We start from the raw sequence: 25,324 nt of genomic DNA, 5'->3' as shown, positions 1-25,324 counted from the left end.
CATGACCTAAAATGGACACCTAACATCAAAAATGTCATTAAAAAAGCACAACAAAGAATGTTCTTTCTGCGCCAACTCAGAAAGCTCAAACTGCCCAAGGAGCTGCTGATACAGTTCTACAGAGGAATTACTGAGTTTATCATCTGCACCTCTATAACTATGTGGTTTGGTTCTGCAACCCAACAGGACAGACACAGACTTCAGAGGATAATTAGGACTGCAGAAAAAAAAAACTACCAACCTGCCTTCAATCGAGGACCTGTATACTGAACGAGTCAAAAAGAGGGCTGTGAAAATATTTACAGACCCCTCACATCCCAGACATAAACTGTTTCAACTCCTTCCCTCAAAATGACGCTATAGAGCACTGCACACCAGAACAACTAGACACAAGGACAGTTTTTTGCCCAAATGCCATCACTCTGCTAAACAAATAATTCCCTCAACACTGTCCAACTATTTACAAAGTCTGCACTACTATTACTATTAATTTTCTCATCACTCCTTATCACCCATCCCCTCCCACTTGCAACTGTATGACTGTAACTTTTGTTGCTTGTATCCTTGACTCTTGAGGAATGTATCTTGTCTTTTATGTACACTGAGAGCATTGCACCAAGACAAATTCCTTGTGTGTCCAATCACACTTGGCCAATAAAAGAATTCTAATTCTAATATTTGTTTTCTAGAACTATTATTTGTAAAGTAAAAATTAAGTTGTGTAAATACAAAGCAATTCTAACAGCTGAATCCATGAAGCACATAGCAATATATCTATAGTGCTGTGTCTGTCTGAATAAAAACTAACTTTCCAAAATTTAGCCACATTTTTTGTTTTGTAAGAGGAGACACATTAACTGAGAAAATAGTATTCTATATGTAACTTTCTTTCCCTAATTCTGCTCACTAAAGACAGTTCTCCCTGGCTTTCTGCAAAGGGCCTTCTTTTGACCTTTTCTCTTGTAACAAAGAGCACCATTGCTTTTACCTTTCTCAGATGTTAAAGAAACACCAGCCCAATTTTAGGCATGTCTTCTTAAGCATTCAATTTTTTTCTTCCTCTGCTTAACTTTTATGTATGTTTCATGACTTGTCATAGAAAGCCCTCAATATTGCTTGGTAACTACATAAAACTCAAACTTATAGATCCCTATAGTAACAAACATGTTTATTAAATTCTTGTAACTGTCTATACAACTGCTTTGCAAGGGACACCTAGAAGAAATAAAATGCTTCATAAATGCATTATTTTCAAAATTTATTTGCATTATCACTTGATTTTCTTTTGAAGACTACAAAACCTTTCTTGACAAGAATACAAGCAATAATATCCTTCCAGGCTCATACGTGGTATTGTTTGGAAATAGGATTACACATATATATTCTAAAAACATAGAGCTCTCAATAAAATAATCAAAAGTATCCCATACTTTTTGCCTAGTTACCAGCATTTTAGTTGCAATGCTAATGAAAGCATCTGATGCAACTTTAATGTTCTGTCTGAAAGATATAGTACAGTTAAATATGTTACTATATCTTATATTTGCATGCTTATGAAATCAATATAAAGAATTATTGTACAGAACCGTATAAAAATATATATCTATATATTAAAATTTCTTAAATAGTTACCAGCCGCATTGTCATTAAAATGGTAAAATAACTATATCCCTTTAAAAGTGGACTTTACTTTTGTTTAGGTCAGAAGTATCAAGATACCTATACATCAGCATCAAGATTAAAAGCTACTCATTACTAATCAATAATTTATATGCTGCAAAACTTATTATCATAAAAACAGTGATTTAATTGATCTATATCTATATAAGGTACCTAAATAAAATGTATCAGCGTTTCTCTCTTTATGGCCTGCCCCTGCCCTTGTTTGGCTAAAAGTTCTCATTTTTAATTTATTTAATTTTTTTATTTGTCAATTGCTTACAAGATAATAGGTATAAGTAAAAACATAGTTATGAATACATGGATACATATAAGAAAAATTAAAAATATAAAAGAAAAATAGGACAAGGACGGTAGGCACGTTGGTGCGCTTATGCACGCCCCCTACAGACCTCTTAGGAAAGGGGTGAGGTCAATTATAGACATCTTTTCTTCTACCTCCTGGAAATGATTACTTCAGTAACGTTTCAAACTGTGTGGCAGAAGAGGGTAGTAAACCACTATATTTTACCAAGAAAAACACCTGGATAAAGGGATTGTTGATATGCCAGATGATCCCATCAAGTTGGATGGCACACAACATGCTAATGAAGAAAAGCTGAAGACCTTTTGGAGTACCAAAGATATTTATGATGCAATTAGATTAAAGTTTTCTGAAAAATTAGTGCTGATATTGCCATGCAAGAAAAAAATTCAAAGTCTGTAAAGAAAAAATTAGGGAGGCAACATGGAATTTAAAAACATGACTATGGGAAAGAATAAACTATGCATCAACATCTTGGGCATCAGGAAATTGAAATGGACTGGACATTGGGCACTTTCAGTAAGAAAATGTTTATTATTCTGGACATAAAATACTAAGTGGAAAGTGTTTGCTTTCATAGTCAGGAAAGATGTAACAAAGACAGTACTTGATGACTGAATATCAATTAGATTCTGCAGACAATATATAATGATTATTCAAGTTCCATTGATGCAGAAGAGGAAGCTGATGCGTTCTATAGCCAAGTTCAATCGAAAATCGACATAATGTTCAAACAAGATGTGTTGTTTGTGGTTGCTGACTGGAATGCCAAAGTTGGAAACATCAAGGAAGAAAATGTAGTTGGACTACATGGCCTAGGGCAGGGGTCCCCAACCACCGGTCCCCGGACCGGGACCGGTCCGTGGAACAATTTCTACCGGGCCGCCGGTTTGCTGGGTGCCGCCATCTTGTTTTGATGAAAAAGTGCTTCCGGCGAGCTTTTCCAGGTAGAAAGCGGCGTTTGGGTGCTGAAAGAATCCTCGCGCCTTAGTTTCATCGAGGGGGGGGGCGGCTTCGAACAAAACTAAGGCGCAAGGATTCTTTCAGCACGCTTGGCAAGGTGAGCCGAGCGACTGTCCCAAAGCCGTCGCGAAGCCCATCGACACAGGTACAAAGGAGGAGTTGAAGGTGGCGGGGAGAAGCGGGGGACGGCTGGCTGGCCATTCGCTCGGCTCGCCTTGCCATGCATGCTGATGCCGGTACCGGGCCACGGATGATTTTGTGATGCCGGTACCTGGCCGCGGATGATTTTGTGATGCCGGTACCGGGCCACGGCACAAAAAAGGTTGGGGGCCACTGGCCTAGGGAACAGAAATGAAGCAGGCGACTTTCCCATGCCTGCCAACCCAATAATTTCTTCCTGCTGATACATTCTTCAAACACAATAAGGACTATATACATATATATGAGCACATAGAAAACAAATTGAGTATATTATTGGTATAAGGAAGTGGAAGAGATTGGTTATAGAATGCAAAAATGCAGCCAAGATCTGACTGTGGAACAGATCACAAACTGTATGTAAATTTCAAATCAAGCCAAAGTGAAAGAACAAAGTTAACCAGTTTCCCTGATATGATTTTGAGTATACACTCATTGTTTTCAAGGTGCAACATCAGGAATTGTTCTGAAGGCCTGTACCTTAATAGAAAACCAGAGCGACTATGGAATGATGTAAAAGAAGCTGATGTTTGAAGGAATGTGGAAAGGGACTGTCAAAGACCTGCCCAGAAGAAATCAAATTGGAACGATGTCATTGCAGATGGTGGGTATTTCCAAGAAGAGATAACAAAGCCAAGAAAGATAAATATCTGGGTGGAACATAACAAGAATTTCATAGAACTGTTAAAATAGAGGATCAGTATGTTGTAAGTCATACACAATGGAAACAGAAAATGAAGAACATTTTTCCAAAAAGATCTCCCATCTCCAATGTCAGGATATTGTATCCATTTCCTATACTAAAGGAGTACCAATGGACAAACAGTAATTGATTAAATGTAGTTCAAACAGAAGTGGAACGTGTATAAATAAGGGTTATCAACATCTAAAATATTTTAGAAGAGATACACTGTTTACAAGAACTTCCAGTTCTAGAAGATAGATCATTACCAAGTTGGAAGGTCACAGGAATTGATGGAGCATCTATAGAAATATGACAAACTGCAGAATACTTACCAATATTAAGGAGATTTAAAGTGTGCAAACTATTGCACAATATTCTTGATTTCACATGCTGGTAAAATAATGTTTAGAACAGGGGTATCAAACTGGTGGCCCACGGGCCGGATGCATCACATGCAGGCCAGGCCCACCCCAGCTCTGCGAAGGGGAGAAAACAGCATAAAACGTCATGTGACGGCAACGTGACACTACAGGTTTGACACCTGTGGTTTAGAATCATACATTGATTAGACTTTTACATAGAAAAGGAAATGTTCAAGCTCATTTTTTTAAAGAGCAAGAACAAGAGATATTGTATTTATATTGAATAATTTAGAAAGCCAAAAAGTCAATTTATGTCTCAGTGGTTAGGGAAAAGTCTTTGACAATGCTATCATGTCAAGCTATGAAATGTCCTTAGGTTTGACTATGAATAATAAATCAGCAGTTAAGAAATACAGTATAGCAATTCAATTTCCTAATGAAATTCTCACTGCATATATATTAAATGGTTATTTAAGTTCTAAACCACATTTTTAGTGAGTGATGAGGAAATTTTAAAGTTTTTATATGAAATCGCAAAAGAATCTAAAAAGTAAAAATAACTATCAATGAATGTTGGGGTTTATAATCTTTCCCTCTTTTTTGTTATAAAAACACAGGGAGTATAGATTATCTAAAGGCAAGAATTTTAAAAAAAAACCACTATTTTTCTACTTTGTTATTAAGTAATATTTTAGAAAACATTAATCCGGACAGGCTTAAACATTCAACATATTATTTAGGATTAACTAGTTAAAAATCACTTCCAATTTATAAATAAAATTTGGTTGATACTAATATTCCTAGCCAAGGAAGACAAAAGTCACAGAAGACATTGAAATAATAGTTTCCTTTTTAAGTTCAAACTTATAAATTATATAATTTCTGATGAGTTATACTGATTTAAAATTTATAGAAAGTCTTAAATTATTTCTGAGGAATAATGAGTAATGGAATAATTTACCAATTTTAAAATGCTTTAAAAAGGAACAAAATACATTACCTATTTTTCTTAAGGAACTTGTAAAATACAACTGAGCTATTGTAAATATATCAATGTTTCAGTGAACTGTTCTTTTTCTTAAATATAATATGCATAAATGATTGCTTTATAAAGTAAAAGCAAAGTTTGTTTCCTGTCTAGGAAAAGTAAATCATTTGTTTTAGGGGCAGATGAAATTTTATTGTTAAGATGACATCTAAAATTTCCAGTGCAATCCAGATGGAAAAAAATCTGCTTAATTATTTATAGGTAAATTCCAATGTGCTCACCTTCACGTTCTCTAACTATTACATTTAAGATCATAAAATAACCTAGGACTATTAATGGATTACATATTGAATATAACTATATATGCTATTATTTTGTAGAGAAGATATATTTATAAATGTATATAGACATGTGTGTATGTGTATGTATATGTATTACACACACACACACACACACAATTTCCTGCAGAATATTAAATAAGAATCTTCTAAGAAACATGAGTCCAATGTGAATAGCATCTTTAAAACATCTAATAAAATCCCTCCGTTTGGAAGATGGTTATTAAAAATGTTGATGCACACAGAGATAGAATATTTTTCCTGCAATACAATAAAATATAGTAGCAAAGTGAACTAAAATAAGTGGAGCAGCAGACTAATACAAATAATGGATTCATTTTCTCAAGGTTTAAGATATAAACTTGCCTTATATGTCTGCTCTTTTGTTATTAAGAAAGAAGCAAAGATTTGTATCTTCTCCCAAAATGGAATGAGCAAGTTGTGAAATTTCTGGAGCTTCAGCAACAACATTGAGCATTTCAGCATCTTTTTTAGATTTAACCCATGTCCAAAAACAACTAGTGCAAATGTTTATATACATCAAAATAAGGCATCCATTTGAAAAAGCTCAACATTATATATTTTTTACAATTCTAAAAGTACCTCATAACTTATTTTTATGTAGTTGAGAATTGCCATAGATGCTTTAGGGAAATCATGGCAAAGTAAATGCAATAAACACATTAGGGTTGAAAAAACTATTGATGTTAAAAATGTTAAAAATAGACATATTAGAATATTTCAGCAGATAAAAGCATATACAGGTAGTCTTTGACTTACAATTGTTAATTTAGTCACTGTTCAAAGTTACAACAATACTGAAAAAATGGACTTACACCTATTTTCTCATTTATGACTGTTGCAGCATGGTCATGTGATCAAAATTCAGATGCTTGGCAACCAGCTCATACTTATGACCATTGCTGTGTCCTAAGGTCATGTAATCACTTTTTGCAAACTTTTGACAAGCAAAGTCAATGGGGAAGCCAGATTCACTTAACCAAGTTATTGACTTATCAACTGCAGTGATTCACTTAACAACTGTGGCAAGAAAGATTGTAAAATGAGGCAAAATTCACTTAACAAATGTCTCACTTAACAACAGAAATTTTGGGCTCAATTGTGGTCATAAGTCAGACTACCTGTATTTCCATCCATCCAAATCCAGGCAATAGCCCATGCCCATGTATTTTGTGTAGAAAATCCAAATCATATGAACAATCCCCATGTTACTAGACCCTGTCATGAAAAGCTGTCTTTAACTATAAAATATCACCTATTTAAGATCTGTCATTGCAATTAAATCTTGAGGCAACATTTATCAAAATTTAAAAATATTTTCAAGCATGACAGAAGAAAATAGCATTTTAAAACATCAATATTTAACCAACAGTAAGAAATAAAGGCCCCTTGGTGGCTAATTAGCAGCATCTATACAAGCAAAGACTCATTTAAGAACTAGTGTGTGAAAAGGATTTTAACTTACAGTACAAATAAAAGTGTGGTAACCTGAAACAGTTGCATGAGTCTGTAAGGCAGAAACATGAGATGAAACTCTGGAAAGTACTAAAATTAATATGAACTAAAAGGAAGACAAATAAACTATAGGACCCAGTGATTAAAGAGATCACGAACATTTGATAGAAAAAAGATATATTTCATTCCTACTTTTATCTACCACATTGATCTGAGACTAACTTATTGGCAAAATCAAGACAATAAAGAAATATTACTACTGTATAAAGAGTAATTTCTTTGGCAGAATTCTGATGATCCACCCAAAATTCTTCATTTCTTCAGAATATTATATTTTGCAATACATAAAAGTTTGATATCTCATATATCTGATCCCAAAACAATTTGAAGAGGTGAATTTCCCCCAGTTTCCATGAAAACGATAAAACAACATAAGTAGTGCCATTATGTTCAGTATGTGTGTTTAGAATTGCAATCTTAGCATCTGATTATACAGCATTCTTCAAGATTGTAATCTACGAACATGCCAAACTTTGAAGGCAGAGCCACTAGAAACAGTTGAAGACACTGGGACACATTTCATTCAATTTGTACTCAATGCTGCTTTTGTCTATAGTGGCCCAAGTATAACAGACCTGCTGTTAATTTTTAGCCATAAAAATGATCTAACATTATTATTGGAGAATGCACTACTTCAGTGCATACTACTTAAACATTACATTTCTGCCCTCTCCATTTTCTGATCAGCACTGTGCAATAAATACTATTGCTGCTTAAGTAACAAAGATAAACCACAATTAACATCAGCTGAACCAAAGTTGAACTATTTAGCCATAGTTTCTGAGGTTCACAAAAAGACACTCATCATGACAATATGCAGACCCTTTTTGCTTCCATACATAGCAAACCACAAGTGATTAAAATATGCCATTTTACCATTAAATGCTTTAACAATTCCCAAGATTTCTAATAATTGTGTCCATGGGAAAATCCAAGCAAGGAAATACACATTCACAGAATTACATTCAATAGCTGTTTAACAGTCAAGCTGTTTTAGAGATGTCCAATCATACTGATTAACATTTTAATCAGATTTAATTGTCAAATCAATTAGTCTAAAGAGAAGGAAACAGTACATAAGTGTATTGTTAGGAAAAATATACAAAACATATAAAACACTGGATGGCACAAATTACACAGTGCTAATATAAACATATTTTAAGGTAAGTGCTTAACATAAACTGTCCATCCTTACATGTATCAAATAATTTTAAAGGGAAAAAAGCATTCCCTATAAAAATAATGCTATATGGTGCAGAGTGCTTTTTCAGTGTATCTATTGTAACAAGAGGTCTTCATAATTATTTCCATTAATAGTTTTTTTTCCACTGATTCCACTTTTTTCTCCACTTGAAGGAAAATGTTTTGTCTTTAACAGTTTTCAAAAGATGAAAGCAGGAGCAGCAGCATAACAGTACCAGCTGGAAGAGTGTGCTTTCAGTTAATTGGGGTATGTGCTATCTGTTGCCATAATTTGTGCTATCAACTCATTGTGGTACCATTTTTTTTACATGAGGTCATTTCACAGAGCAGTTGAGGTAATTTTTTTTACTCCTCTTCTTTGAGCAAGCGTAGAGCGACCCACTGGCTCCAAAACTGGGGACTGATTGCGATTCAATGCTGAGTATGTAGCTGCCATGGCACCCTAGGAATAAAATTTTTTAAAAAATTGTGAGTCCTAGGTTAAATGATCACATTACAGAGTTTAAACAAACAGTAGAATTTAATAATGTAGAATTTTAATATTTAAAAGAGACAAACATTATTTATCTTAATCTACAGTGCAATATGTCTCTGCCTTTATGTTTTGCGCCTCATATCCATGCAGGCAGGAATGTGTGTTAATAACATTGCCCAATCATTTAAAACATTAGTTGACAGGGAATGTCCAACATTCTAGCAATGTATACTTCTCAACTCTCACAAATGTGATTTAGATTTGCTCTTAATAATGCTAACTGCAGTTCTCAAATAGGAAGAAATTGTGCAAATAACAAAATAACCATTATCTTGCAGAAGCTACAATGATTGGTTAGATCAGCAGTTGCCAACCAGTGGGCCGCGAGAAAATTTTGGTGAGCCACAGAGAAATCTCACCCCCACAGCACCCCCACAAAGCAATTAATCCAGGCTGCACAGAAACATAAGGCTGTGCAGCCCACATGGCCCATGGAAACCCTCCCCGCCCACTCACTCTGGCAAACTTGCCTGCTAAATTGCTATTTTTCCTTTTTCCGACCATCATCTGTTTTGCTGTGCCGGGAGATTTAAATTAGCTAGGAAGCAGGAAATGGTTAGATTTCTTGCTTTCTAGCTAGTCTTTAGATTTCGGCTCTGCTTTTAAGCACAGCCAAACCTCCCTTAAGACTGAAGATTCTATTATTCAATGCAGACTCATGGCAAGCAAATTTGAGAGACTGAGCTAGCCGATGGCAAATAGATCACTGAATGATTCTGTGAGCAACTCAATCTGCCTGCCTGCTTTGCCTGATTTGGGTAAAAGTTGCTCTTTTTTTATAAAATCAAAATTTACATACATGGTGTGTTGTGAGTTAATTTTATGAGTTTGCTTGCAAGCAAAGTTTATGTGACAGACTGAGCTAGACGATGAGAGATAGATCGATCTCTGGATGAATCTGTGATTCTGTGAGCAACTCAATCTGCCTCCCTGCTTTGCCTGATTTTGGATAAAACTTGCTCTTTTTTAATAAAAAAAATCAATATTTATATAAATATTTATAATATTTACATACAAGCCATGCCCAGCCAGTCATATGACCATCAAGCCACACCCACAAATTAGGCCATACCCACAGAACCAGTTAGTGGTCCCTGGGTTTTAAAATTAAGTGTTTGGTGGTCCCTGAGGTCCAAAAGGTTGGCAACCCCTGGGTTAGATGGTACTGCATGTGCCTTTAGTATCATTGGTTACTAAGTATTCTGATTTCTAATAAGCATTTTACATTTTATCCTATCACATTAGATTTGGAAAAAAGAAAAGTATGAAGTATGTTAGACACATTTTGTAGTTTTATTAAACCTGTATGTAATAGCAATAAATTGCCTTTTGAAAAACACTGAAAGAACTTATTTATATGCTGTTCCTGTTGCTGACATCTCTGGATGGTATATCTATGTGACATCGGTAAATGATGAAATATTTATTATAGGGAAAATGCCTTCAATGGATCATTGACTAAGAAAATCTTAAATGTACAAATTTCAAAGTATTGCTAGAAATGGAAATGGTAGAAATACAGGTAGTCCTTGTTTAACAATGGTAATTAGGACTGGAATTTCAGTGGCTAAGCAATGCCATCATAAAGCATGATGTCACATGATTGTGCTGCTTACTGATGGCATTTCTAGCAATCCCTAGTTACTGTTAAGTGAGGGCAGTGCAGGTTTTAAGTGGGAACTTAATGTGATCATAACTTCCTGCTTTCCTATTAACTTTGCTTGTGGGAAACCAGCACTGCAGGTTACAAATTGCGATTAAGTTACCATGGGACACCATGATGTTCAGAGATACAGGCTGGTTGCTGAGTGCTCAGATCACAATTACATAGTCAAGGGATGCTGCACAAGGTCAGAATTTCAAGGACCAATTGTAAGTGCAACTCATGCAACACTGTTGCTAGTTCAAATAGTCATTGAACACATTTTTGTAAAATTAGGACCTCCTGTAATGGAAAAAATAAAGGGGCAAACTGCAGATTAAAATATAGTAAACAGAATGTTTATTCATTTTAACTATTTTTATAGCTCATTCCAATCTCAAAGGATTATACAAAAGAAATGTTTGCATATTGCAAATGAATTCCCTAATTGATGTTCCCATGTAGTCATTCACTGAGACCAAAAACATACTGAAATAAAACAGTTTTATTTCTAGAAAAAACACAACAGGGTCTGTCTTCCTCTAAAGAAAAGTTCCACAAAATGGGAGTTACTGCAGAGAAGCCTGCCATCTTATCCACTTCCATGTACATTCTTAGCAGGCTTTCTCTATATGACTAGAAGAGCATATCCATTCTGAGAAAATGTTGTCCAATATATGCCATTCGAGTGCCATAAAGGCCTACTGTACTGGACACGCCTACTCTAAGGAATAATATGCATAGAGTTGTTGTTTTTTACCTTCACAAGATGTGGAGCATCTTGCCTGTTGAGTTGGTACTGAGGCAACTGATCACAGTGAACTATCCATGGGTGCCTTAGAACTTGAACAGCAGTCAGTCTCTGATGAGGGTCAACATGAAGCATTTGTGAAACTAAGTCCTGTAAACAATTAGTTAAATTGCACAAGTTTTATAAAATAATAAAATGATGGATTTGATTCAAATATATTAAACAACATTTCAGATTAGAAAGGATTCCTCAATCCTTAGGTGGGCATTTTGTAGTCAGGGTAAGATAAAATTTTATAATGTACTTATATTTGCTAAAAAAACTTCTATTTTTCCCTTTCCAATTATTTCTTTCTGTGCTTTTGTTTATTTATTTACAGCATGCTTTATTAGCTTGTGTTTTTATGTGCTTGTAAAGCTTTAATAAAAATGTTTTTTTAAAAAAATGCCCTGGTAAGGTATCAATACTTAATTGCATAAATGGAGATAAGGGATATAAAAAAGGAAACAGGAAATAAAAGAACCAAATACTGAGCATGGGAATTAAAAATGGCCATTTTTGTGGCATCCCTTTCCCTACACATATACAAAAAACTAAAAGCAAATTACTTCAATCATTAATATCAGGGGAAGACTTTATAAACTGTTGAGCTTTATTTGTAGTAATAGCCTAATTATTTCATTATATGTAATGATACTGTAGAGCCAATTTGGTATAGTGACTAAAGCACTGGTATATCTGTCTACAGACTCCTCACATAGCTACAAAAATGTATCTATCTTAAAATATCTACCGATCTCTCACATCCTGGACATAAACTGTTTCAACTTCTCCCCTCAGGACTCCTGTATAGGCCATTGCAAGCAAAAACAACTAGACTAAATATAGTTTTCCCAACCCCCCATGCCATCACTCTGCTGAACACCTAATTCTCACAGTACTGTCTTAGGCCTAACAATATTTATCCATGTAATAGACTGTAATTGCTATTATCCTTCTCATCTTTCTCATTTTCTTTCTCATCTTTCCTACTACTTCTCCTATTGGTATCTTACGATTTATCGCTTGTTGTTTGTATCTTAGGATTAGTGATTGTAAGTATGATTTTTGATCTATGACCTATCACTTTGTTGTCTGTATGTACACTGATAACTTAAGACACTGGAGACAAATTCCTTGTGTGTCCAATCACACTTGGTCAATAAAAAAATTCTAAATAGAAACTGGGATACTATGAGTTCTAGTCCTGCCTTGCACAAAACCAGCAGCTGACCTTAGGGCAGTTACTCACTCTCAGCTCTAAGAAGGCAAACCAAAATTCCAAAATTTTGCCATGGACTAGTTGCCAGGCTAGTCTTGAAGGCACATGACTTGAAGACACAAAAAGCAAAACAACCCTCCCCCCCACAAAATACACTCATAAAACATCATGCAACTTGCTATTATTATTACTTATTGATTTTATATCCTGTCTTACCTAATGAGCTCTCAAGAACAATAATTTACATACCTTTGCTGTTTCTGAGACAGAATTCCAGTATCCACCACTGAGAGAAAACTTCCCACTACCTATTCGTGCCAAAATTTCTTCTGGAGTATCATCAGGACCATTTGCAAAGGGAGTATAACTAAACAAAGACAATAGTTTTAACATATTTTTAAAAAAAAGCTCTGCTCAATTCCATTATTATCAGAATTGACGTACTAAATTATTATAGGTAGCCTTGACTTACGACCATAATTGAGCCCAAAAATTCTGTTGCTGAGACATTTGTTGAGTGAGTTTTGCCCCATTTTATGAACTTTATTGCCACAGTTTTTAAGTGAATCACTGCCATTGTTAAGTTAATAGCACGGTTATTAAGTGAATCTGGTTTCCCCATTGACTTTGTCAGAGTCTCAGAAGGTGATCACATGGCCCTGGGACACTGCAACTGTCATAAATGTGAGTCAGTTGCCAAATGGCTGAATTTTCATCATGTGACTATGCTGCAATGGTTGTAAGTGTGAAAAACAGTCATCACTTTTTCAATGCTGTTGTAACTTTGAACAGTTACTAAATGAATTGTTGTAAGTCAAGGACTACCTGTATTTAATATAAATTGTAAAAATAATTATTCATGAGACTATGTAACTCAGGGCTGTCAAACTCGATTTTAATGAGGGCTGCATCAGGGATGTGTTTGACCTCGGGGGCAGGGTGGGCATGGCCAGCTTGATGTCACTCATATTGGTGGCACCTGTGGTGGCTCAAGTGCTCTGCCAGAGAAAACGGGCTGCTGAACTCCGTTTTTGGCCCCGATACCTTCCTGATAGCCTTCTGCCAGCAAAAACAGAGCTTGGGTGGGTCTCACATGCCCCTTAGGCCCCGTTTTTGGCTGCAACAACCTCATGTAGCCCTCTGCCAGGGAAAACAGAGCTCCATTTTTGCTGGCAGTTGCGGCCAAAAACAGAGGCTGAGAGGGCCACGTGCAGCCCTCCCGAGCTCCATTTTCACTGGCAGAGGCACTGTGGGTCAGTCCTTTGCTGTTTCCAGGGTGGCTCCGCGGGCCAGATCTAAGCACCGCACAGGCCATCTGGTCCCCAGGCCTTGAGTTTGATATCTCTGATGTAAGTGCTTACCAATTACTAACATGAATAAAAAGCTTTCCAAAAAGAATTAGGAAACAAAAGTGATGTATTATATTTAGCAGTTCTAAAACTGTACTAAAATAAACAGTTTAGCCCAGTTAATGGTTGCAGACATGAAGATTTTAGCAATATATAGATAGAGGACAAAGTAAATTGATACAAACATACCCAGTCAACATTGTATATAGAAGGACACCAAGGCTCCATATGTCGCATGCTACATCATACCCTTGCCTTTTTAATACCTATGGAAATCATGTTATTAATTAAATCATACAGAAAAATCAATTATCTTAATTGTAAATATTACTTTTGTAAATGTTACTTTTTCTACTGAATCACTGAGAAACTGAAGTTGCTGTATCCATTATAAATTATCCAATACAAATTGGATAATTTAATTTAATATCTGAATATTTTAATAAACAATATTTGAATTATTAAATCAATTTAAACTTTGTCATTGCAGTAAAAATGACAGTTTAAAAATCACTGTACTATAAAAGAAAGAAAACCAAAACTGAAATAAATTATTTACATAAATTATGGGTAATCAATATAGCACCATTAAAATAAAACAAAAAATAGTTTAGATAAATTCATTTGCAGAGTTGTTTCTCCATCTCATAGAATCCATTTAGTTCAATAATTACATCTCATGTAATTCAAAAAGAAGTAGAAAGCCACATATCCAATTTCTTGGTTTCCTTTGTGTATGATCATCAGCCTCAAATTCTTTTAAAAATATAGAAAAGATAGGAATGTTCCATAAACCTTGAGACTTGGCCAATACATACATAGTCCCATATGTAGGATTAAGAACAATCAAAGTCAGTGAGGAAAGTTGAGATACCAAGTAGCTTGCAGGTCAACAGGAAGTTAAGTGGCTGTCAGATGAGGGAGGTTATGAAGGTGGCTGCTGTGGTATATGTAAACGATTTCAGGTTCAGAGGTGGCTGGGTGAGTGGGGGATATGCAGGTAGCTGCAGTGGTGCATAAGTTATTTCACGCCTAGGGAGCAGAGGTGGCCGATGGCAGATGGGGCATAGATGGCTGCAACAGAATCTACAAGCAATTTTAAGCACAGGGGTGGCTGCTATCAGATGGGGGGGGGGTAGCAGGTGGCTACAGTGGTATATATGAACAAGTCCAGGCTCAGAGGTGGCTGTTCCTCAGAAAAGGAGATTTGACTGAGCAACTTGCAACTTTCCGGCTAACTTCTCCATTGACTTTGTTTATAGGAAGCTGTCAGTGAAGGCCGCAAATGGCAATCGTGATTGTGGACCACTGCAACCATCATAAGTATAATGTTACCAGATCGACATCATGTTACTGCAGGGGTGGTGCGATGGCTGGAACTTTGAGGACTGGCCATAAGTATCAATTGTTCAGCACCACCCAATTTTAAACAGTCACTGATTAAGTAATCACTAAGTGAGGACTACCTACAGTATATAACTTATGTTTTTATAAGGAAAAATGTTCTGCACAAACAGCTAAAATTTTTGGTTAAATAGATTGTAAGATTCTGAAATTGTCACTAAGAATGACCAGATTGTCTTTTGCTTCTGAAGCTATTAATAATAATTTTTTCCTTTTTCTGTAAGCCAATATGTACTTTGGATAATAAGGGGGATCAATATGAAGCAATCAACTTGAGTGATGGATATTCAATTTTTAATAATCGGATTTGTGGAAAGCTCTCCTGTTGCTTCAGGAACTAATGAATTCTAAACAGCTGTTGCAAAATGTAATACTCCTGGCCTGGATGGCTTTTCAAGGTTTTTGCTGAGTCATTCTAAATCTTTTGGATGTAAGTCAGGTGTCTGCAACCTTAAACACTCAAAGAGCCATTTGGACCTGTTTCCACAGAAAACACCAGGAGCCAATAATTTAAGAAACGGTGTGACTGGGAGGGCGTGACCAACTCGGTGTCACTCATACCCACCCAGACACATGACCCCCCCCTCCAGCCACACCTACCCAGCTGGTCATTAGGGCAGAATTATTTGCCCAGCTGGCCCTGCCTCACCCCTTTCCTCCCAGCTACCTCTTGCCACACCCAGCCTCAGGTGTGTTGTTCAACTCTCACTCTCTCTCTCCCCCCCTCCCTCCCTGCCGCTGTTGCCAGGGGGGAGTGGGGCAGGGTCGCATTGTGGCTCCAGATCATAATGGGCTCCAGGAGGAGGGGGGACTTTCTCCCCCATTGTGAAGCGCACTAAACTTCACTGTGTTGCAAGAGGCGCTGCGAGAGGCCATGGAGGTGACAACAATTCCAAGCTCAAAGCGGCTTACAGCTCCAAGACCAAAGTGGCAGGAGGCGAAGGCTGCCTTGAGTGCAAATGTATTGTGATGAAGGCAGATATTGTTGCTGTGCAAATGCAAGTACAGGGGTGCTTTGCTTCTGCTCTGGAATATGGAGCGAGTCTCCATCCCCTGCTGTCACCCTTACCTTCTCAGGCCAGACGAGGAGTGACTGGGAGGGGAGGGGCCAGCCAGTGATGAGATCAGCCAACAGGGAGCTGCAGCAGAGGACTGAAAGAGCCACATGTGGCTCCAAAGCCGTGGGTTGCCAACCCTGATGTAAGTAATGAATCTTTTTTCTGGATGTTAAACTACCAGCATTGTTTTATACTAACAATTACACTAAAGTATTTATTATGCTGGTTACATATTACCGTATATGCCGGCGTATAAGACGACCCGGCGTATAAGACGACCCCACAACATTTCCACTCAAAATATAGTTTGTTATATTCTCGCCCCCTCTTCTGCACGCCTTTCACTTTTGCACTTTTTTTTTTTTTTGAGGCACTTTTGTGCACCATGGAAACGAATCCCGTGAAGCCGAAAGGAGCAGCCAGCTTTCTCCCAGCTCCCAAGGAAACGAGGCTCGCACCACCCGGGCTCCACTGAGGTATCCGGCTGGGGCTGTCAGGAGTTGTTACCGCTGGCGCAGCTCCGCAGGCTCCAGTCCCGCTGTTGCCTCGGGAAGGGAAAGGCAAAAAGGAAGAGCCGTGGCGGCGCTTTGCAATGGCAGCAGCGGCTCCTGGTTTTGCCTTTCCCTTCCCGAGGCAACGCGGACTGGAGCCGCGCGGAGCCGCGCCAGCGGTAACAACTCCTGACAGCCCCAGCCGGATACCTCAGCGGAGCTCGGGCGGTGCGAGCCTCGCTTCCTTGGGAGCTGGGAGAAGGCTGGCTGCTCCTTTCGGCTTCACGGGATTCGTTTCCATGGTGCGCAAAAGTGCCTCAGCCGCGGGCAGCCGCAGTGCTTCCCAATTACTATTTGCCGGCGTATAAGACGACCCGGCATATAAGACGACCCCCCCAATTGGAGGCATGTTTTTCAGGGCAAAAAAGTCATCTTATACACCGGCAAATACGGTACATAGCTGCAAAAACTTTTACCACATATAATTTACTACCCCATCAAGAGTTTACAAAAAATCATCAAGCATCGGACAATATGTTTATTAGTTGATAAACAGGGTATAGTTAGGATGGAATCTACTAGTGGCTTTAGACCCAGAAAAAACCTTTGCTAAGTTATCTACTTCCAAAAGCCATTCTTTTTTTTCTCTCCTTTAGCTATATAGGTTATAGCTAACATATGCTTTGGCTATGTCCCATATGTTCTGGAGTGAGGTACTGTATCTCCTCTTTTATATTTTTTAAAGAAAAAAAATCCATTTCCTTTGCTGCAGTTTCTGTGAATTATTTTCTCTTAATAGGGCTTGGTTCAGCATCCACCTAAGATTCTTCTTTACTCCTCTCCAAGTTAATTTTACTGGATTGTGCTCCGCCCAAACACTAGGTTCTATTTTCACCTCAAGTATATCAGTTCTTAATTCCAGGAAAATCCATAAAGACTGCAACGACGACACCATTAAAGCCAACATCTTTAACACATTCTTCGGCTCAGTATTTGTAAACAGCAATGGATCATGCCCAGTATTTCCTAGCCGTACCACAGATAACAATAATGATCTAATACATATCGATTTCACAGAAGACAATGTTGAAAAATCACTACGCAATCTAAAACCATCTCTATCTATTGGACCGGATGGAATATGTGCCTACTTCTTAAGAAAGCTATCCACTGCCATAGCCAAACCTCTAAGCATAATCTTTGAAAAATCTTTCAGGACCAGCTCCTTGCCTAACCTATGGTCACAAGCCACAGTCATCCCCATCTTCAAAAAGGGAGACCCAAGCCTAGTTGAAAATTACAGGCCAATCTTCTTATGCTGCGTCACCTGTAAAGTCATGGAATCAATTATTAACCAATCCATCATCCTCCACTTAGAGACAAATAACCTACTCTCCAATAAACAATTTGGTTTCAGAAAAAAAAAAACTATCCTGTAATGTACAACTCTTACACTGCAAAAACATATGGACGACACAACTTGACCAGGGCAAAGCAATAGACGCAATCTACATAGACTTCTGTAAAGCCTTTGATTCAGTGGTACACGACAAACTACTCCTAAAAATAAAATCCTATGGTATCTCTGGACAACTGAATAACTGGATAGAAGCATTCCTGTCAAACAGACAACAAATGGTCAAAATCGGGAGCGTCCTATCAAATCCAGTACCTGTCAATAGTGGTGTCCCCCAAGGCAGTGTTCTAGGACCAACTCTCTTCATACTCTACATAAACGACCTCTGTGATCATATTAAGAGCAATTGCGTTCTCTTCGCTGATGATGTAAAGCTGTTCAATACCACAGACAATACTGCTACCCTACAAAAAGATCTTGACTATGTATCAGAATGGTCAAACAAATGGCAACTTCAAATCTCAACAAATAAATGCTCTGTCTTACATATTGGCAAAAAAAAAATCAGAAAATAAAATACAAGCTGAATAGTCAAGAACTTGTTGATGACCCAAGCTCTGTAAAGGACCTTGGAATACTCACCTCTAATGATCTAAGTGCTAGAGCCCACTGCAACTACATAGCCAAAAAGGCATTAAGAGTTGTTAACCTAATCCTACGTAGCTTTTTCTCTGGTAATATCACACTACTAACCAGAGCATACAAAACATTTGCTAGACCAATACTCGAATACAGTTCATCAGTCTGGAACCCACATTACGTATCTGATATTAGCACAATTGAGAAAGTCCAGAAATATTTCACAAGAAGAGTTCTCCACTCCTCTACTCGTTGTAGAATACCTTATGCCACCAGACTTGAAATTCTAGAACTAGAAAACCTTGAATTACGCCGTCTTCGGTCTGATTTAAGCATGGTATATAAAATCATACATTGCAATGTCCTACCTGTCAATGAATACTTCAGCTTCAACCATAACAACACAAGAGCACACAATAGATACAAACTCAAAGTTAACCGCACCAAACTTGATTGCAGGAAATACGACTTCAGCAATAGAGTGGTCAATGTCTGGAATACTCTACCCGACTCTGTAGTTTCTTCCCCAAACCCCAAAAACTTTAACCTTAGACTGTCTACTATTGACCTCACCCCTTTCCTAAGAGGTCTGTAGGGGGCGTGCATAAGCGCACCAACGTGCCTACCGTCCCTGTCCTATTGTTTCTCTTATTCTTTTATTTTTCTTATATGTACCCATTTCATGTATTCACAACTATGTATACACTTATACTTATTATCTTGTAAACAATTGGCAAATCAAATAAATAAATAAAAATAAAATAAATAAAATATCATATCAATTCTAGACCATGATTTGTGTCTTTTTCAAATTTATTTCTCTCCAGACATCTTGTATACAAATTTCTTCTATCATTTTAAAAAACATCTTAGGTAGTCTCTTTCTGCTCTCCTCCCACCCAATTTTAGTGCTTTTATAGTCTAGTGTTTCATCCACAATTGCATTAAAATATCCTAGAAGACAAATGTTTTTATATTCCATTTCCAATATTTTCTTATGTAATGCTTGGCAAAAAATTTCTTGCTTATTGTTTGGTACATTTTGATTAGTTATTATTTCCACCATCAAAATTCTTCCTTCTTCATCTGAGTAATCTGTTTAGAATCCAATGATTCTTTTATATATATAAAGCTACTCTTTTTTGCTGTGCTGATATATAGTTTCCCAATTTTTGGGCATTCTAAAAGTTTATAGTGTTGTTTCTTTATGTGTGTTTCTTGCAGACAGATTATTTCTGTGTCCAATTTTTGCAATTCTGTAAAAAGTTTTCTTTGTTCAGAAGGGGAAATTTAATCCATTTATATTTAACTTGCCTCGTGGTGTAACCAGAACAATCTGGAACTGAACAAACTCAAAACCATAGAAATGGTGGTAGACTTTAGAAGAAACCCTCCCATACTACCACCTCTTACAATACTAGACAACACAGTATCAACAATAGAGACCTTCAAATTCCTAGGTTCTATCATATCACAAGACCTAAAATGGACACCTAACATTAAAAACATCATAAAGCACAATAAAGAATGTTCTTTCTGCACCAACTCAGAAAGCTCAAACTGCCCAAGGAGCTGCTGATACAGTTCTACAAAGGAATTATTGAGTCTGTCATCTGCAGCTCTATAACTGTCTGGTTTGGTTCTGCAACCCAACAGGACAGACACAGACTTCAGAGGATAATCAGGACTGCAGAAAAAAAAAATTACTACCAACCTGCCTTCAATCGAGGACCTGTATACTGCATGAGTCAAAAAGAGGGCTGTGAAAATATTTACAGAACTCTCACATCCCGGATATAAACTGTTTCAACTCCTACCCTCAAAATGACACTATAGAGCACTACACACCAGAACAACTAGACACAAGGACAGTTTTTCCCCAAACACCATCACTTTGCTAAACAAATAATTCCCTCAACACTGTCCAACTATTTACAATGTCTACACTACTATTACTATTAATTTTCTTATCATTCCTCATCACCCATCCCCTCCACTTGTGATTATATGACTGTAACTTTGTCACTTGTATCCTTACGATTTATATTGACTGTTTCTTAGTATAATTTGATTGCTTATTGTACCTTATGACTACTATTAAGTGTTGTACCTTATGATTCTTGACTCTTGAGGAATGTATCTTTTCTTTTATGTAAACTGAGAGCATTTTTCACCAAGAAAATTCCTTGTGTGTTCAATCACTCTTGGCCAATAAAGAATTCTATTCTATACATTGAAAGGATCCCATTTTTTTTTCTCCATCTTAATTATATTTGGAGTTTGGTTTCCTAGTGATTCTTCTGTCTTTGTTCTCTTATTAGTCCCTTTTCTTCTTGGTCAGTGTTTTCTTTCTCTTTGTCTTCTTCATTTTGTATCACTGTATTTTCTGTTGTTTTTTTCTCCCTGTTTTCCTTATCTTTTTGTGCACCTTGTGGTTTCCCTTCAAAAATGCTTGCATGTCTCTCATAGAAATCTGCTGCCTTAAAGGTAGAGTCTGTATCTTCTAGAGTTCCAGTTAATTAGGATCCCCTCCAGAACCAGCCATCTAAAATTTATTCCTTTTTCATTCAGCTTTGTTGTCAAAAATTGAAATTGTCTTCTTAGATCTCTTATCTTCCAGGGAATCTGTTTTAACACCATGATTTCCTTTTTTTCTGTATTGTAGTGTTTTTCCCTCATTCTCTTCAATATTTCATCCCTTATTCTTCTGACAAATCTAACATGGACCTTTCTGGGCACTTTGTGTCTTCTTATGTAGCTTGAGTTTAGTCTGTACATTTGGTCAATCTCCTCTACTATTACAACTTTCTCAATTTGCAAAGCATCTGCCAGCAGGTTTATAATAAATTCCATTAAATCTTCCTCCTTATCTTCAGGTATATTCTGAAATCTTAATATGTAAGAAGCTTTCTCCATTTCAAATGTTGCTACTGCATTTTTTGTTTGCCTGTGCCAATCACTGGTTTTCTTTTATTTCTTCCATCTTTTTTCCATTTCTTCTATTTTATCTTCCATTTTTTGAATTCTTTGTTCATTCTTTATAACCCTTTGTTGAAAATTTTCTAGCTGGCAACTTCCCTGGATCGAACGAGCAAACCGTTGTCTGCTCATGTTCTATAGGATTCCCACCTCTATTGTCGCCTCTATGGGGCAACTTTCATTCCCTTGGGGGCCTCTGGCAGGATGAAATCAATCGCGGAAAGCCGAGCCCAGCTTTCCCTTGACTGTATCGCCATGACACCAAACCAGAAGTCATCCAAAAGCCATTCCTTAATGTCTAGAATATTTTTTTTTCAAATTCACAGTATGACTTTTATCCCCTTCATGCAATTATACTATAAATAGTCACATTTGAAACATTGATGTTTTTAGTTTGGTTTTCCTGCTTCTCTTTTCTTTTTCTGATTTCTATCTTCTTCAAGTTTTAGGGTTTTTTAAAAATATATTTGCCTATATTTAAATTTATATTTAACCATAAACTAATATATTTATTTAAAGAAAAAAGGAAATTTCAGATTACATGTTTTTTCCTACACAGGAAATGCAGACAAATAACAAATAGTTAGTTTACCTCCGGAGCAACAAAATTTGCTGTGTAACAGGGTGTCATTAAGAGGCCATTTTCTGCTCTCAGCTGCTTTGCAAAGCCAAAATCACAAATTCGAATAGATTCTGGATTTCCTGATTCATCAACATATAAGATATTACTGGGCTTCAAATCTCTATGTACAACCTTAAGAAAAACAAAGAAAAAAATTTATGCAAAATCATCTGCAAGTTACTTCATGACTGAAAAGACCTGACAGTTTTTCTGCAGCTTTGCAGAAAAGTATCCAGAAAAATAAAGGCATCTCTGTTGTTCCTTGGAACTCATTGGTTTTAGATGGGAAACAGTTCAGTTGCAGGATTTCTTGTAAACATATCTCTTTCTTCTCAATAAAACTTGTTAAAGAGACTGTGTGAGGTTTCTTTTCAGAAAAGCTGATAATGATTTTAAAAATAGATAGCTGACAAAAACAGACTTACCCCTTGTGCATGAAGGTATTCAACAGTTTTTGTAATTGTCAATAATACAGCACTAGCTTCTCTTTCAGAAAAAAATTTTTGCCTAAGGATTTTGTCCAGCAGTTCTCCACCTTTCATGAGTTCTGTTACCAGATATACATATTTTCCATCATCATATACCTGAAAATAACATTAAATATTCAATCATACCATGCACCTGAAAGTGACATACAAAATGATTCACAAAAGAAATGGATCTGCTGGATCAACTTCAAAATACTGGTTATCACCTCTTGAAATAGTGTGTGATATCTAAAGAATTCATAAAATATCACAAGATAAAGGATTGCTCAATTAAAAAATCACTGCAACTTAAGATAAAAAAATATCTAAAATTGCATGACAATCACAGAAAGGAAGAGAAAAATAAATTACAGAGTTTAATAGTTCAATTGGCAATGTGAAAAGTTATTTTAAACGATGTCTTCCAAAATTATAGCTGAGTGGAAAGAGAATCTCCCACTATCTAATGAATGAAAAACAAGAGTTTTCACATTCACATTTATGACTGTAATGCATGTTTATTCATTCATTCATTCATTTTAAAATCATGTAGTTTAATTTCTCAGGAGTTAAAATTCAGTACCTTCAGTATCATTTCTGCTAAGAAAGGTTTACATCCACGTTTTAAAATGTACTGCCTCTTTGTATATAATGCAGCAAGGTAAATTTAGTTTCTAAAGCACATGGCTGCAAGTATTGAAAAATTGGTTGAAATATAAAAAAACAGGTCACTGAGAGTATTTACCTGTAATATTTTAGGGGTGTTTTTCTTTTGTTGTTGTTGCAGCTCCATAAACTTTTGTTTATGCTTTGTACAAGATTATACATCCTATTCCTGGGGAACTTTGGATAGCAGCACTTGTGTAAGAAGCAAGAATATGCTTGGCAAACCTGTGGGTCTATTAATGCCACTACTCACTAGCTCAGCTTAGAAAGCCATCCTCAATGATTTTATTATAAATCTATCAATATTCTAAGATCATATTTCTACACCAAAGACTGTGAGCATATTTATTAAGGTCTATCAGAGGGTAAGGCCCAACAGAGGGTATAAAATTCAGGCACTCCCAGCATCTTGGCCCTTTTCTTTCTTCACCCAACATCTTGAAGCATGTGATCACCCTTTTCACCCAGGATTCCAAGCCTTGTGGTCTTGTTCACCATTAAACATTCTTTCCAAGCAACTTCCATGAATCCAGGTCTTTTTCCCAACTTGGAACTTATCCCAGAAGGATAAGTTCAACAAGCTAATAGAAAGCAAATAACACATTGATATTAATGACTTAATTAACATGAAGATGCTTATATTATAAACTTACATCTTTCAGAGTAATAATATTTGGGTGCTGTCCATATCGTAGCAATATTTCTATTTCCTCTGTAGGGTCTCTCTTACTCTTGTCTATAATCTAGAGGAGCAAATAAATATAAATCAATAATTTTATACAATACTAACAACTAATTAAATTATTTTTTATAACAACAACCATCTGAAACAGTATTTTCACCTTGTTTAAAGAGAAAGTTAGGTTGCTGTACTAGTTAAGGCACTGAGCTAAAAATCAGGGGACTGCTATCAAACCTTACTCGACTCCATATTGTCTGTGCCTGCTTTCTTTCGCAGTTTTGCCAAAGAGTGTTGGGAAGGGGCAATGAATTCCTAAGGGTGAAGGGAGACTGTGGAATTCAAGTGAACCATCTGGTGCCAGGGAGACGTTATCTACAAGGCCAAGTGATGAAGAATGTTTTGACTGAAGCAGACAGCTTTTCTCAAAGCAAAAGAACTGAATTCAATTGGTGAACTCTGAATTGTGGGTGGCCCAGAGGGGAAAAAGGGAGTTACTTATGTGGCTTTTTGTGGGAAAACCCCCAGAACTGACTTTGCTTCTGCCATGCCTAGATGGATTTTTCAATAAAGCTTCATTCTTGGCTAATCTAAAGAGCTGGGAATTTCTTTTTTTGAATGTGACAAATGGGAGTCAGTTTTCACAGTAGTGCCTACCTGGATCCCACCATTACGGCAACAGGCAAGGAATCAGAGGAGAGGAAGAAGCCGAAAAAGCCCTGGCTCAAGAAGCCCTGGCAGTACTGCAAAATGGGGTAGGGATGCAGCCAGCGGGCGCATGTCCCAAACTCAGGCCAGAGATGCACTTGGTGAACTTCAAAGAACGTCTGTGGGGTGCCCTGTACCAAAGACCGAGACTGGCTGGGCAGGGAACTGGCTGGGAAAGACAGCAGAAGCCAAGACCCTCTCATCCCTGCAGGAGTTAATGTGACCCAAGGGAGCTAATGGAAGGCGAGGCGGCCAGCTGAGTCGGCTGAGTCAATCGAGTGGAAGCTCCCTGCTGTCACCCACAGTGCATCAATGGAGCATCTGGGAGAGAGGTTTGGAGGCCTGGACGTCAAGTGAGCGGTGTCACCCAGAGCCAAGGCAGCTGTGGCCAAGGGCAGTGAAGATTCTAACTGCCCTGTCCCCTCTCCTCCCCTTCTGCAGCCGGTAGTATCACTACTG

General features: G+C 37.1%; 1 protein-coding gene across 2 annotated transcripts in view; it reads right to left on the bottom strand.

Moving 5' to 3' along the window:
* Nucleotides 1-7,154: 7,154 nt before the first annotated feature.
* The window catches only part of RPS6KA3 (ribosomal protein S6 kinase A3), a 76,296-nt gene continuing 58,126 nt past the window's right edge, over nucleotides 7,155-25,324 (bottom strand). For both annotated transcript variants that reach the window (XM_026674915.2, XM_026674914.2), the window contains exons 16-22: nucleotides 24,132-24,221; nucleotides 22,771-22,929; nucleotides 22,316-22,477; nucleotides 13,985-14,061; nucleotides 12,696-12,813; nucleotides 11,195-11,335; nucleotides 7,155-8,699 (exon numbers count right to left, since the gene is read on the bottom strand). In XM_026674915.2, coding sequence (XP_026530700.1) covers nucleotides 8,577-8,699; nucleotides 11,195-11,335; nucleotides 12,696-12,813; nucleotides 13,985-14,061; nucleotides 22,316-22,477; nucleotides 22,771-22,929; nucleotides 24,132-24,221 — 870 coding nt within the window. In that variant the 3' untranslated portion in view covers nucleotides 7,155-8,576. The remainder of the gene's footprint in view (nucleotides 8,700-11,194; nucleotides 11,336-12,695; nucleotides 12,814-13,984; nucleotides 14,062-22,315; nucleotides 22,478-22,770; nucleotides 22,930-24,131; nucleotides 24,222-25,324) is intronic.

Source organism: Notechis scutatus, chromosome 5 (assembly GCF_049901735.1).
Source record: "Notechis scutatus isolate UNSWTSFEM ecotype Mainland chromosome 5, rNotScu1.2, whole genome shotgun sequence".
In the NCBI taxonomy this organism is placed as follows: Eukaryota; Metazoa; Chordata; class Lepidosauria; order Squamata; family Elapidae; genus Notechis; species Notechis scutatus.
The sequence above is the reverse complement of the archived record's forward strand: the minus strand, read 5'-3'. Positions and strand labels throughout refer to the sequence as shown.